We start from the raw sequence: 14,292 nt of genomic DNA, 5'->3' as shown, positions 1-14,292 counted from the left end.
AACTGCTGTGTGGATATTGGTTTATATCATTATGTCTCAGTGAAATCTCCACACATGATAGTTTCAGGATTGGTTATAAGGTGTGATCTTGCTTATTGCAGGTTTAAAGTAAACAAATGCGCGAGGCAAGGGATTCATAAAGAGACAGTAACAATATACGTTGCCTAAATGAACTAAAACAGCTGCTCACAGCTACATGTCTTTTCAGGAATTGATTCTAATTTATTGCCTCTTGCATTTCTTTTTTGATAAAGACATAGCACTGTGTGTTGCTGCAAGGGATTTCTTAAAGAGACAGTAACGATTACTACAATATATTGTAGTAATCGTAATTAGGTAATTAAGTTATTACTAAAGCTTCACATTGCCATTGCAAACATTTGTTTGTGTTACTTAGAACTTTATTTCTATTGAGTATGGAGTCATAAACAAAGCCATCAATATATCAATATAATCTAATCTCTCAAATAGCAAGTGCAGTGGATTTACCTGGAGGAAAACTGATGTGGTCCTCAGAGTGTAGCTCATGGAAGTATTACATTATGTAGCCTCACTCTCTCTCACACACACACATACACACACTGCTTTTGTGTATTATACATAAAATATAAATACATAAAACGTATTTACTTACTTACTACTTACTTCTATTTACGATAGAAATCTTGACCTCTCCCTTTAATCATGCTTTCACGTCATACATTTGGAAAACTATCACATCTAAGTCTCATTTTGTACGGAAAAGACCCTTAACTTTTGAATATTACATATGACCCTTAACATCTTACAAAACATATTTAACTTATGAATATTAGTATTGATGTGATTTCCCCTTGTTTGTCTCAAAAAACATAAAATCAATGAGAAAGCAGGCTCCTAGCATCACAGCCTTAATCTTCACATCCAAGTCCATTGGAAATAAAATCCCAAAGTTATCTGCATCTGTGAAGCTTTCCTGCAGGAACCCATGCCATTGCTTGCTGATCCGCCCCACCACAACCGACTCATCCAGGGACATCACCTCAAAGGTAACGTCAGACATGCAGTTACAGCTGCAGCACGGCCCCTTGATCTTCAGCTGGGGCTCTCTCCTCTCATTTAGGACAGTAAATTTGGGCAGAACAGGGTGCCAGTTCTGCACCACGTAGCCTACGGGATTTCCGGGAGGGTTCTGCACCTCCAGCTCTTGTAGGCAGCAGGGGAAGCAGCATAAGGCGCACCTCAGGGGGCGCGTCAGGGTCAAGACTTCCTGTCCCAGGTTGTCCCGTAGGTGAATGGTGAAGGGCCGGCCGGGGCCGCAGCACTGCAGGGTGCAGATGTCATTTTCCTCCGTAGCCACGAACACCTGCTGCCCCATGCTGTTCTTTACTGTGTAGACGTTGTTCATCTCCCAGCCAAGGACCACTTCAGCCAGGTCGACCTTCTGATGGACAAGGAGCTGGTTGATCTGGGTTAGGTACTCCAGGCCCAGGGGGCAGCCTGCAGGGCGGCCCGGGGCAGGCATCAGCACAGGAGCCTGAGGCGGGGTGTAGCCTGGAGGAGCTGCTGGTCCGGGGTTCAGTGGTGCTGGGTACACTGCATTGTGACCAGACTGCATCCCAATACTGTACACTGGTAACTGAGGCATTGGTCCAATTCCTTTATTCTCCTGGTATGCCATTAGGTACCTGTTAGAGTTACCAAACATACACAATAAAGTGATTATACAAAATGACTCAATGATTTTGAGCAAACTCTTACCTCTGCTTCTCAATAACACCAGGCAGTTGGGTTAGACTGATCTATTGGATTGCTGATATAGTGATAAAATTAAGATGAAACTTTGTTGATCCCCATTTGGAAACTGGGTAAAATCGGGCCAATATTTGCATTTTATTGAAAATCAGATCTGGTCCAGTGTTCGTCGTCTACCTCTGATATGATGGATATGATGCAGTTTGTTTGATTCCATATTTGTTGTAGAATTAATCAATAGTATGCTGGTTGTTTATGGCAAGCCCTTAACCTGAATTGACTCTAATGAGATGAGATTTTTTTTAAATTGTCTGGCATGAAAACATTCAATTTTAAAGATATTGAATATCAGCAGATTCAGCACAAATAAAACCTATAACCATCAGCCTTCAAAAACCCATACTGGCTGATCCCTAGTAGGCATAATAGTATATAGAGATTTACCTATAAACATAAATAACACTGTATTGTCTCTACATTTGTAGCATCCTCTTAAAGCAACACCAATTTAAAATGTATATTAGATATGCACATGTTGATAAGAATGAATACCCACCACTTGTGCTTTCATATGAAGACGTCTCTTCGGCAGCTTGCTTCGGAACAGATGTGTGTGTGTGTGATATATGAGATGTGTTGAGATGTGTTGTTGTGAGGGTTACACTCCTTAGCAACCGCTTCTTTAACAGAGTTAGAGCAGAGTCACGTTACCGGCGTTGTCTCATGAGTGAGAATTGAAGATCCTCCCTCATAGGAGATCACGATGATTTAGTCAAAGTATTTGTAAAAGTATCAGGCAGTATGACACAATTATTGCCGGAATGGACCCCAAACAAGTGCCTGCTGGAGGGAATGTGGAGAGGAGTCAGCACTTTCTTAGATCATTCTAGAAAGGAGATATTAGACTTTAGTGAAGCATTTGGGATTCAGCCACCTAGGGATCCATTGTTATGTGTTCTGGGGCTATTCCAGAGGGGATGAGAGGCAGAAAACACATATGCCTACTCTACTCTTTAATGCAGCCAAGAAAGCAACAACACTGAACTGGCTATTATAGGAATTCAATTTTGCCTCTATTTATGTACACATATGATTGAAGATGTTTAATGAAGACATTGTAAAAATTTTGTTTTGTGTGAGCGGTTAAATTTAAAGTTATTGCATGTTCAAAAATTCATCCTTTTTTACAGGCAGTTTCAGACTCCAGTAAACACATCACAACTGGACTCAAAACCTATTTATTCTTGTTATCATACGACCTACCATAGCACTGTTAGACTTTTTTGTGTGTGTGTGTGTGTGTGATGGGAGAGGTAAGTGTTCGGATGCAGTGTGTGTTTGTGTTTGTGTGTGTGTGTGTGTGTGTGTATGTGTAAATGTTTTGTATGTGTTTGGATGTGAGTTTTTATCTGATAGACGTTGCCGTTGGGAACATAGCGCAGGGCTGCCTGCTGGTTACACTGTGTCTAATCACTTTCTATTTGCTGTCTGTACGAGTGAATCTGTGGCCAAATATGTCTGGGTATATATGTTGCATTTGCTGTGTGTGTGTGTGTGTGATTGGCTTTCTCCCCCCTTTCTCAGATTCTAGTGCAGTGTTTCTAGCTGCCGGTGGACAGGTCCTGCCCCGGCTCCGACGGTTGTCGGTGCTGGCCTTAGTCCCATCCCTGATGCTGTTCCCTCCTGGATGTGCCTCAACGACTGTGTTGTTTTGTGTGCAGCTGTTTTCTCTCTCCTTTTTCAGACTCCGGTGCAGTGCAGTGGTTGTCGGTGCTGGCCTTGGTCCCATCCCTGATGCTGCTCCCACCTGACGTGTTTCTGACTCAGTGTGTTCTGTGTGCAGCAGCTGACCTCAGCCCCTTCTCATCGCCGCATGCTGCCTCTCTCTGTTTTTTTTTTTCTCTTTCTGTTTTCCCCTGTCATTGTTGTTGCCCATGATTCTGTTACTGTTTTGCCCGGCACCTATGGCACGCTGAGCTGTCCCGGGGGAGGATCCCTCTCTGCCTCAGCCCGCCCAAGGTTTCTTCCAAGTTTTTCCTACTAAGGTTTTTCTTGGGAGTTTTTCCTTGTGTGCAATAAGGGTCTAAGGCTGGTGGTGCCGGGTAGGTTAGACTACGTAGAATAGGTAGACTGTTTGTCTTGCTAAAATCTGCTCTTGTCTGTCTTGTGCCTTTCACTATGTTTGTCCTATATAATTTTGTTCACCACTGATTTTTGATAAGTTAGATCTAGTGAGGCTCATTCTCTGTAAAGTCCTCTGAGACATGCTTGTGATAAAGGGCTTTATAAATAAACAAACTTGAACTTGACTTGGTCCTGATTGGCTCCCCTCACTAAAGAATTACTGAAATCCTTCCAATCAGGGCTGCGTTTCCCAATAATGATCGTTCTTAGTGGTTACGAAGGTTTCCTACGCACAAAGGTTCAGATTACCTAAAGTCCTGATTATGCCCTGAAAATAGATAGCCTGCATTTCATGTCTTTTTAAAAAATGTTTGCAGTTGGTGTTTTTCACTGTAGACTACAATTATCATTTGCAGTCAAAACAAAGCTGCCTCACGATCTTTTCTTTCCTTACGACGTACTTAGCGTTCTACGAGTGGTCAGGAGCACTCGACAAGTTTTTGAGAGCATCGTTAGTTAAGAAGCTTTTGGGCTTTGGGTTCATGAAGTGCCCAATGCTAGAAAACGCAGAGTCACTGCCCAGTCTTTCGCCCAAATCAATGTTGGCTACAATGTGTGTTAGCATGTCTAATGTAGTGCTCAATTCGGCGTTTTAAATCATCAAATCGACCTGCGGACATTCGAAAGTAGGAGAAGTGCTCACGCATCTGCCGAACTAGCATGTTGTCCTCTCCACCTCCTCTCTTCTTTTGTTCAGGGGACACACCGACCATCTCCTCTTCCTTCACCTAGAATGAGATCACACAGCATTCTCGCACAACATTCTCATCTCCATTGAAGCATACCGCCATTTTGTTTGAACGGACAAAAGGAAACGCGCTTTCACCTCTGACCTATGACTAGTTCCTGTTTACTACCCCGCCCCCCTTGTTTGACAGACAGCCTGCAAGTAGCTTAAGTAATGTTCTGAAAAACCACGAAGGTTCAGGGCTTTCAGAAGTTTGTTTTGGGCGGTTCTGAGAAGCACTTCTGACGAAGCATGAACAAGGCTTTACGATGCTTTTGGGAAACGCAGCTCAGGCCAGTTTTCCATTTGAATTCGAGGAGCTGGTGTGGTGTTGGCCAATTAGGGTCCAGAATTTTGAGGACTTAGTCTTCACATTCATTTAATAACTAATTTCAATTCAACTTTAAACTAAACTGCATTTGTTTGCAAAGCATTGTGAAGAACATTATTTTTATCCTGATCCATAAAAAACAAAATCATTAAAACTGAAATTGGCCCTTTAAACAGAACCTCTGACCTACAACACATGGCTGTCAGTGGTTAAACTGATTGAATTTACTTAAAATGTATATGCTGAGACTTCAAAATACACAGTTCACAGAAAGGTGTTAGCTCTGGCTGGAGGTGCTGGATGGGGCTAGATGTGTTTAGCATGTGTTTTGGCATCATATCACCCTTTTTTCTTTTCCTTCTTCCTATCTTTCTGCTTCCTGTTCCTTGTTTGTAGATGTGTTATTCTCTCATATTTGATTCCTCATTGTTTTACAAGCACACTGTTTGGGGATGATACTGTTCCATGGATAGAAGTGATGTGTTGACAGACTCATTGGTTTACAGAAATGTGGAGAATGAATGAGTGTGTGAGTGTGTATGGGGGGTGGGACTGTAGACAAATCTGAATGCACTTACAAATCTGAAATTCCTTTCTATTACAAATTGTATAACTGCTGCAATAACAAGAACTTCTGTTTGTATATCTTCTTTGAATAAACATTTAAAAAAAAAAGCACCATAGCAGACCTTTGATATAAGCTTCCACCCACTACTTGCTTGTGCTTATTGTTGAGCATAAACAAAAGGTGTCAAACAAGTGGTCTCACAGCCAGAAGGTTGCAGGTTTGATCCTTCCTGTGTGGAGTTTGCATGTTTCTCTCTGTGTTCTCCTGGGTTTCCCCCCACAGTCAGGTGGACTGGAGACTCTACATTGTCCATAGGAATGAATGTGAGTGTCTGTTTATCTGTGTTTGCCTTATGATGGACTGGAGACCTATCCAGGGTGTCTCAGTGCATGCTGGGACAGGATCCAGTCCCCATGACCCAGAAAATGATTGAGCAGGTAGAGAAAATTAATGAAGATGTATTGATTCCTGTGGGGAAACTGGGTTGTTGAAGCAACAAATAGTAACGGGGATCACTGAAATGTCATCTTATCCAATTTTCTGCACAGCTACGGTCTTTGCAGTGTCTTCATAGCCTTATGCAACACGCCGCCTCACAGATAAATAGTAAAGATACATGTTTTAGTGTATGGTGCCTACTAGCAGGCGGTTCAATTGAAAACAGATACCCCAGACACATTGGTGCAGTTATCACCCTGCAATAACTCCAAACTGGCAGCAGGAGTCGCTGTTTAACTGTCTTTAGCTGGTGTCATGCTGTAGTGCTGGGAGCAGCAAGCTAAGCTAACGTTAACTAACACACAGTCTGCAGCTTCTGTTCGCTACGAGCCGAGCTGCACCCATCAACCAGCCACCAGTGGTGCCCCATTATACTGGAAAACAGTGAGTATTTAATATATTCTAAAACACGTTTGCTTACAGGGGATACCTTTTGTTTGAAGACAGGTATTTAGTGGTGTTGAGGCAGGTACTCGGATTGACGGGATAATTTTCACAGGAACCCAGTGTTATCCCAGAATTTTACGTTACACCAAAAATGAGGGCAAAGAACGACGGCTTTGCCTTGAGCCAATGCTAGCTAGCTAGCTAGCTGGATTGCTTACTGGAAAGTTGAGCATAATCGTAAATGAAATGCTGCTGGCCAACGCTAATGGTGCTTTTTCTTTCGCTGCGAAATTGTATTTGGTTAACGGTCGCTCGATGTACTTCTAATGTTAAATGGCTAGCTATTGGAGCTGCTTCACTAACCAGCCGACAAAGCTACACCTAGTTAGCTCTGTCATGCTTTTTGTCCTATTGACTCCGCATATAGTGCAGTTATATCCACAGTCCCTGCTACCTCCTCAGCTTTGTTTAGGGGAGTGTGCCAAGTGTTGGCACCGGTTTACCCTCAGCAGCCCATAAATGACAGAGAACGTAACGTCAGGCTCTATTGGGAATCCTGGTAATTTAATGTTACCTAGCCCCGATACGTTCCGTCCTATTGTATGGAGAGAACGCCACGCCAATATCTATTCAAAAAAGTCTGCCAGATGAATGTAGCCTTGCTTATAGTCAATGGTAAGAACGTGACTTCTTTTTTTTACGTTTATTTTTGGCCGTCTGGTGAATTCGGCATATATATACTTTTTACTTTTTTAAATGTTAACTTGTAAAATTGATTCCCACTGCTCGATATTTTGGTGGTAACTTAGTGGGCATAACAGGCGAACCAATTGTAAAACATGGCATTTTATTGAAATAAGTGGTGGTCGGTGTATCAGATGTATGCCGAATTGAAGATTGGCTGCTTGCGATTTTTTAAAGGTCTGAAGTCATGTGCAAGGCACCATTACCAGCCAGATGTTTTGAGTGGAGTTTAGCGTGACGTCCTCTTCAGAGAGGAGGGGACGTATCGGGGCTATTTGAGAAGGTTGTTGACAGGGAGAATGGCCTTCGATTTGCCGTCATGCGAGATAGTAATATCAGAGCTGGACAAGCAAGGTGGGGCATACACATGCCAATGACAGTTACTGTGACAGATACATCACTGATAAGTGTTATTACAAACATCACTATGTTTTAACACAGTAGGATGAATAACATAGGCCTGTATTTCAATTTTGGTGATGTTTTTGCTGGTGGAATGGGCACCAGAGAAAGAATGAGCAGGAGTTTTGCCACACCTTCAGCTCGGCCTCTCCTTTATCACTGACTTGTACACAGCTCAGTCACCTGATGTTCATGATCTATAAGGACCAGTTAGACTTTGACAACAGTTGAATGACATGATATTTGCTTGGCCTTCTGACATTTTGCGGTCCAGCTGAATGCTTGGGGCACAAAGTATCCCTAATAAGAAAGATCCATGCCTCACGTTACCTATAATTTAGGGACGATGTGGTTGGTTGTTTGGGATTCCAGCCTATGCTACCCTGTGGAGAAAGGGGTATGAGTAGCTCTTCTTTCTATGGCACTAAAGCAACTAATGAAAACCAGGCTGAAGGATGTGTATCTGCTTGCCTGCCTGTGTCGGCCTGCGGCAGGAACAATCTCACCCTGATTTTTGAGGTTTTGGAAAGGCACATGTTAAATGTGAGCCAGGAATGTATTTTCTTCATGCCAGACTCCTTTAATGGGCCTCTGACTGTAATGTAGAATAGTTTTTTTTTTTTGACCATGTTCAGTTTGTGATTTTATGGTACACTAATAGACTGTAAAAGTGTTTGAGGTCATCAGTGATGTAGGTCTACGTTCTGCAAGGCCACTTACAGATGTCACATGTAGTCACACAGCAACAATCTTGAGAAACTTGGGCAAAAATGAGTTGTATACATTTTGAAAAGCCTATTTGAGAGAAAACATAAGTAGCACTTGCTTGATTTCACCTTTTCAATTTTGAGACTGTTAAATTGTCTAGCAAAATAAATGAAGTGCACCACAACAGTTCAAAACTTGCTGTACCCATACACTGTGGAAAGCTGGACAGTAGGCCATTTAACACACTTCGTCAATGTCCTTAGATATTCTTGTCTGTTTTTACAATCATGAAATACAAGGGATTCAGGGTTTCCTTAGCAAGATTTTTTCATTTGGGAGATTGACTCAGTTTGCTCTCTCTCCCTCTCTCCCCAGGGGATTTGAATAGGTGTCACCTTCAGGTCCCTGTTGGTCATTACAAAACGACTTGACCAGTCAACTGGATCTCTACCTCTGTATGGAAATTTTTTTTTGTCTGAGGAAACAAGAGCCACATTGGTGGGACGTGCTGTGTTGAGTGCACCAACATGTTCAATCTGATGAAAAAGGATAAGGAGAAGGATGGGGGGAAGAAAGACAAGAAAGACAAGAAGGAGAGGATGTCTGCAGCAGAGCTGCGCAGCCTGGAAGAGATGAGTATGCGGCGTGGTTTCTTCAACCTGAAAAGGGAGGCCAAGCGGGAGTCCAAGAACAAACTGGAGATCTCTAACCCCATCCCCATCAAAGTAGCCAGTAGCAATGAGCTTACCCTCACCGACATTGAATCGGACGGTTTGAGTAACCGCAGCAGCATGGTTCTGGACGACCAGCTGAGCGCTGCCAGCTCCACCGATGACCTGAAGGGCGAGGGCGGAGGAGGACAGGATGGACACCGGGGCTCGGTGCGTGAACGTGTGGCTCACTTCGGTTCGTTGGCCAAGCAGAACTCCTCGCAGGTTGGTCAGATGATGAAGCGCTTCTCCTTTTCCCAAAGGAGCAAAGAGGAGAGCCCGTCAGAGGGCTCAACACCCTCGGGCCAGAACTCGGCCGCTCCCTCCCCACAGGTGGAAACCAAGGTCTTTGACCCACTGCGTAAGCAAAGCCTCAAGCAGCAGCCTGAAGTACCAGCAGCTCAAAAAGTGTGCATTCCCGAAGTGGTGGACAAGACCTTCCCAGCAGACCTGCAGCTCCCGGCCGTCATTGCGCCGACTGCTCCAGAAACACGCGAAATGGAGCTCCAGCGCCGCAACACCGGCGACTTTGGATTTTCTTTGCGTCGCACCACTATGCTGGACCGCAGCCCCGACGGAGGCGTTTACAGGCGCGTGGTCCACTTCGCCGAGCCCGGCGCCGGCACGAAGGACCTGGCACTGGGGCTGGTCCCGGGCGACAGGCTGGTGGAGATAAATGGCCGAAACGTGGAGAGCAAGAGCCGGGACGAAATAGTGGAGATGATCCGCCAGTCCGGAGACACGGTCCGGCTGAAAGTACAGCCCATCCTGGAGCTGAGCGAGCTGAGCCGCTGCTGGCTGAGGAACACCGAGGGACTGCGCAGGGAGGCCAGACATGTAAGCAGCCTGTCCACTTTATACATACAAATATCAAAAGTTTGCCAAACCTACTCCCTTAGGGTGCTTTGAGTTAAAGGTGAACACAATTTCTTTAGCAGGGAACATTTTATGTGATGCAACAAGTGCCAAGCTGGTTAAGTCTTGATTGACTGTGACTGGCAATATCAATAAACCTGTCTAACCACGGTTAATTTTCTACTAACAGAAACATTTACTCCCTTCACAGCTTTGCTGCAGGAGCCTCATCTCCTCCAGCCACTCTAACGGTCTACCTTTGTTTTCTCACAAGGTTTCAAGTGTACAATGTCAGAAACTTTGCTTGACAGAGCATAATCACTGTAAGGGAAACGCAGCGATGTCCCAGACTCAGAATTTTGGAGGCTGCTTCGTTGACAAGGCGTTCTATATTTCTCTCCTTCTCCTTAACATACTGTAATGTTTATAATGCTCCTAAGCCTTCCTCTGCAAGCATATGACCATGATGTGGGAAATCAAGTGCCTCCGCCAGCTTTTTTCTGCCCCTCTTGGTGTCAAGAGGAGGCTATTGGAGCCTAGTGTGTATTTTATGCACCACTTTTCTATACTGTACATATTTTGCTCAAGTACTTGAAAGTGTGGTCCCTTTCAAACTGTCTGCAACCAGTTCTGACTAGTGTTGTGTGTTGGAAGCTTTTGACATACAATGTGTGTGTGTTTCTCCTTTTTAGATAAATCCTTATGCTACCTCCACTCTTTCTCATGGCTGTTTTGGCCTTGGCTTAGATTTACAAAAAGTAATTTAAAGTACTATCAGCCACATAATAACAGTGCTCACAGTGATTACAGATGTTTATTACAATAATAAATATTGAAAGGTACATTTAAACAAAATGCTTTTCTGCAGCTGTATCTGGGATTAAGAGCTCTGAGCTGTCCGTGGAGACACCCAATCATAACACTGAGAATGATCCATTCCCACACCATGAGCTTTTCTCAAAACTCGGGGACGATGCACCACAAACCCCCAAACCCACCACGCCTTTTACAATATCCCCTTTAAAGGATAAGGCTGGTGTTTTTTAATGCATTGCTTACGGTCAACAAATCCTATGAAAATAACAAAATCAACAATGTGTTTGCTCTACTCCCGTTACTTTCTGACTTCCCACATAACGTTTTTAGCCGTCAACTCGGAAGTCATTGGCTCCAATTGTAAGCTAAAAACCTTGAAATACAGCTCACAAAGACATAGTTTCAATTTTAAAAATCGCTAACTGTTACCACGAAAAGTCAAGCTATTGTAGTTATTACCAAATCAAATTCAAATGGGTGCAAATTCTTCATTACGCCGGGGACTATTTTCGGTGCTACGGAACTACTTTCCTGAGATCGCAAACGTGTTTACAGCCGGCTTATTAAGTTGCTTGAGGAAAAAGTCGGCCGGCCCGGTGCATTGCAATGATTTTAATCATTTTTTTAATACAATGGAGTTCTATGGCTGCTGGGACATGGCTTCATTGGGCATCGGCTACATGGACGAGACTTGTTGGCAAAACAAAATCATTTTTGATTTTGTTATTTTCATAGGATTTGTTGACGGTAAGCAATGCATTAAAAAACACCAGCCTTATCCTTTAAGACTTAATTCCGCAATTTTCAGCATTATTCAGGGGTTTACCTGTAAACAAAGGACACTGAGTCAATACTGACTTCTCAACTTACTTGTTAGTATGGTAATCTTGGCATTTGTGAGAAGAGTCCCCCTAGTGAAGACTGTGAATGTGGCCAGTAAGAGAGCAGAGTACAGTTCATATCATCCCTTCCATTCTGTGTTTAAGGTACGACCCTTTGGCCATCGGTTCAGTCTCGCTACTCCCATAGCAGATGATGGTGTAATTCAGCAGTTATTGTGGGATGATGATCATCATATCTGCTTTTCAGTTATCACTTGCCTTTTGAAAATTGCGTCTGTTATTGAGTTGTCACAAAAATAAATAATACCCTAGATGTTTATTTAAGAGAGAGAGAGAGAGAATTGTCTCTACAAAGACAACATTAAAATAGATAAGGCTTGGGATGTTGCTGCCTTGGCTGTTGGAGCACAATATAAGTAGGCCTACAGGGTACCACTTGGTTATCCTGGAACAACAGCTTACTGTTAACATTAGAGTGTATCCAGTATTCATCCAGTATTCACACTCTGATGTAGACGGATAAAAATACAGAACGGTTTATTTACAGTTCCACAAGTGAATCCACAAGGCAGTGCTTGTTATCTAACACAGGACAAACAATCTGAAGAACTTTTGTAATGTAACTGCCAACTGCAATGCCGTAAGCGTTAACATGTGGGAAGAATCTAATCACTGACATTAATCAGCTGTATCTTTTGTTTGCTGTGCCTGTTGGCCTCATGTCTTTATGTAATGTTCTCTTTAATTCTTGCTGCCAAACTGATTGGCCATTGGGACAAATGAGGTTGCAACTTTGACTTCTACTCAAAGAAGACAGTTCAACCTTGTCTCCGCTTATGGCTGACCGCAGAACTCCCATAGTCTTGTTTTGAAGCTGGAGTGAAGTTTGTTAGTTGCATGTTAACTTTCCTCTCCACCCTGGGTGAGCAGACTCATCAGTTGGGCTGTGTGCTGCCATTCGGTTTTCAACAACCTCGCATCTCGCTCCCCTACGACACCCCGTCATCACATTCTGCAGACCACCAGTGCATCCGCCCAACTCTTCTTTTCCTCCCATACCCCCTCTTATTAATCCTCGGTCTTTATCATTGTTTGCTATTAACAGCAGCTCAATAACATAGTGAGCTGCCCAGGCCAGTTCCATCTTCCAGTAGGGACTGGTTGGCAATTTCAGAGGGCTTTGTTTGTTTGCTTCCATTGGCTCTGGTTCAAGGGCCCTTGTGACACAGAATGAAAGGCACTCCAATCTCCCTCCTCACCACAATTGAATTCATCTGCTAAGGGAGGGAGGGAGTGACTACATAGGCCGCATGTTGCCCTTTTTCTAAGGGAGACAGAATGAATGACTCCGAAGCCCTCGCTCCAGAGTGGGTAGTTTCTTGGAAAAATCCCCCTTCCGAATGGATAAGAGAGACTTGTTCTGTGTCTTGTGAGGAGCTGCCATAATGATTTCCATCGTGCAAACAGGAAGTGCAGACCGGAGGGAGCTTTGTTTAAGTGTTGAAGCAGCATTGGGTCACCAAGCGCGCACACACACTCACACAGATTTGCCTCGACTTAAGTTCATGTGCCTATCTTTCAGTATGTGTAGCTAATTTGTGCGTCTATAAAACAGCATGCCTGTCTCTGTCTCTTTTGTCCGCTTTAACGGATATCAACAGCTTGACTGCTTGTTTAAATAAAGGAGAACCGTCAGAAGCGGCCATCGTTTAATCCTGACAATGGGTTCAAAAGGGAAGCTGGCGTAATTCTGCCAGGTTGCACGGCTCACAATGCCAGTGGCAGCTGTCCACTTTTCTGCATATTGTATCCCTGGAACAACTCCCTAAACCAGTGATAACATTCACTTTATTCAACCCACATTACAAGGGGTGAATAATAATGTGATTGTACATAGGAATAATATTTCCACCAGTCATTTAATAATTTTGATACTTGAATCGATTATTTTGAATGAAATAGCTGACATTCAAAACATGGGAGATAGACAGAGCCTCAGTCTGGCTCTTGACTGTGCTGCAGCAGTCCGAGTCAAACAGCTGAAAACATTCAACAGCATTAAACAGTCCACCACGTCTTGAACTGGATCCCACTCCACTTAAACTGGCTGACAAAACCGGTGCCAGGAGCCAAATATGGAACTATTTCACTTACAGAGCTGACAAAGACCCAACCGGCATCAAAACCCCCGTGCAAAAGTTGCTAGAAAGTCAGTCTGGTAACACAAGTAACTTAGCATCTCAGTGACCGTTGTTCTGTGATGGTTTTTCTTGTTTGCCATAGCATCATAGTAGTATTTTTAGATATTAGTCTTTGTATTGGCATAAAAGTCAAAATTCTGATATCATGACAACATTAGCACTAGGTGTCCAATGTGAACGCCTTTCTCTTGTTTTGTGTAACTCCTGTCATATAGACCTATATTTTTCAAAACTAGATATGTTAGACCATTGATTTGCATGATAAATGTAAACCGTTATGCCACATTATAGAGAGTAGGAAGCAAAACTCTATTGCATTACTGTTAGGGATGGGACGATATATCGAAATTCAATATATCGCAATACAAAAAAGTGAAAATACAAATGGTGGGACAGAAAAATGAATGGTGATATTAGCTCCATTTTATTCTGCTGTAGTAATCACAAACGAGACGGCTTGGCCATCACAATTTCACAAGCTCTCCATCCAAATTATATTATTTCCATTTTATAATTACATTTTTTAAACTGTTGTTTACATTCTAGCAAGCCAACAGCCTCTCTGGTGTTATTAGCGTACAGGAG

The 14,292-nt window shown here is 43.2% G+C and overlaps 2 protein-coding genes across 5 annotated transcripts in view; one reads left to right on the top strand and one right to left on the bottom strand.

Annotated features, from left to right (window-relative positions):
* Positions 1-811: 811 nt before the first annotated feature.
* Positions 812-1,579, bottom strand: LOC139916549 (phospholipid scramblase 2-like). Its single transcript, XM_071905471.2, has one exon. It carries the CDS (start codon positions 1,502-1,504, stop codon positions 812-814), a length of 693 nt encoding a protein of 230 aa, XP_071761572.2. The 5' UTR covers positions 1,505-1,579.
* A 4,753-nt stretch (positions 1,580-6,332) lies between these two features.
* The window catches only part of myo18ab (myosin XVIIIA b), a 137,143-nt gene continuing 129,183 nt past the window's right edge, over positions 6,333-14,292 (top strand). For 3 of the 4 annotated variants that reach the window (XM_078283971.1, XM_071905459.2, XM_078283972.1), the window contains exons 1-2: positions 6,333-6,426; positions 8,659-9,830. In XM_078283971.1, coding sequence (XP_078140097.1) covers positions 8,811-9,830 — 1,020 coding nt within the window. In that variant the 5' untranslated portion in view covers positions 6,333-6,426; positions 8,659-8,810. Of the gene's footprint in view, positions 6,427-7,447; positions 7,528-8,658; positions 9,831-14,292 lie in introns of those variants that run through there. The other variant, XM_078283970.1, reaches the window with a different exon arrangement.

Source organism: Centroberyx gerrardi, chromosome 6 (genome assembly GCF_048128805.1).
Source record: "Centroberyx gerrardi isolate f3 chromosome 6, fCenGer3.hap1.cur.20231027, whole genome shotgun sequence".
Classification (NCBI taxonomy): Eukaryota; Metazoa; Chordata; class Actinopteri; order Beryciformes; family Berycidae; genus Centroberyx; species Centroberyx gerrardi.
This window is presented reverse-complemented; position numbering and strand designations above follow the sequence as displayed.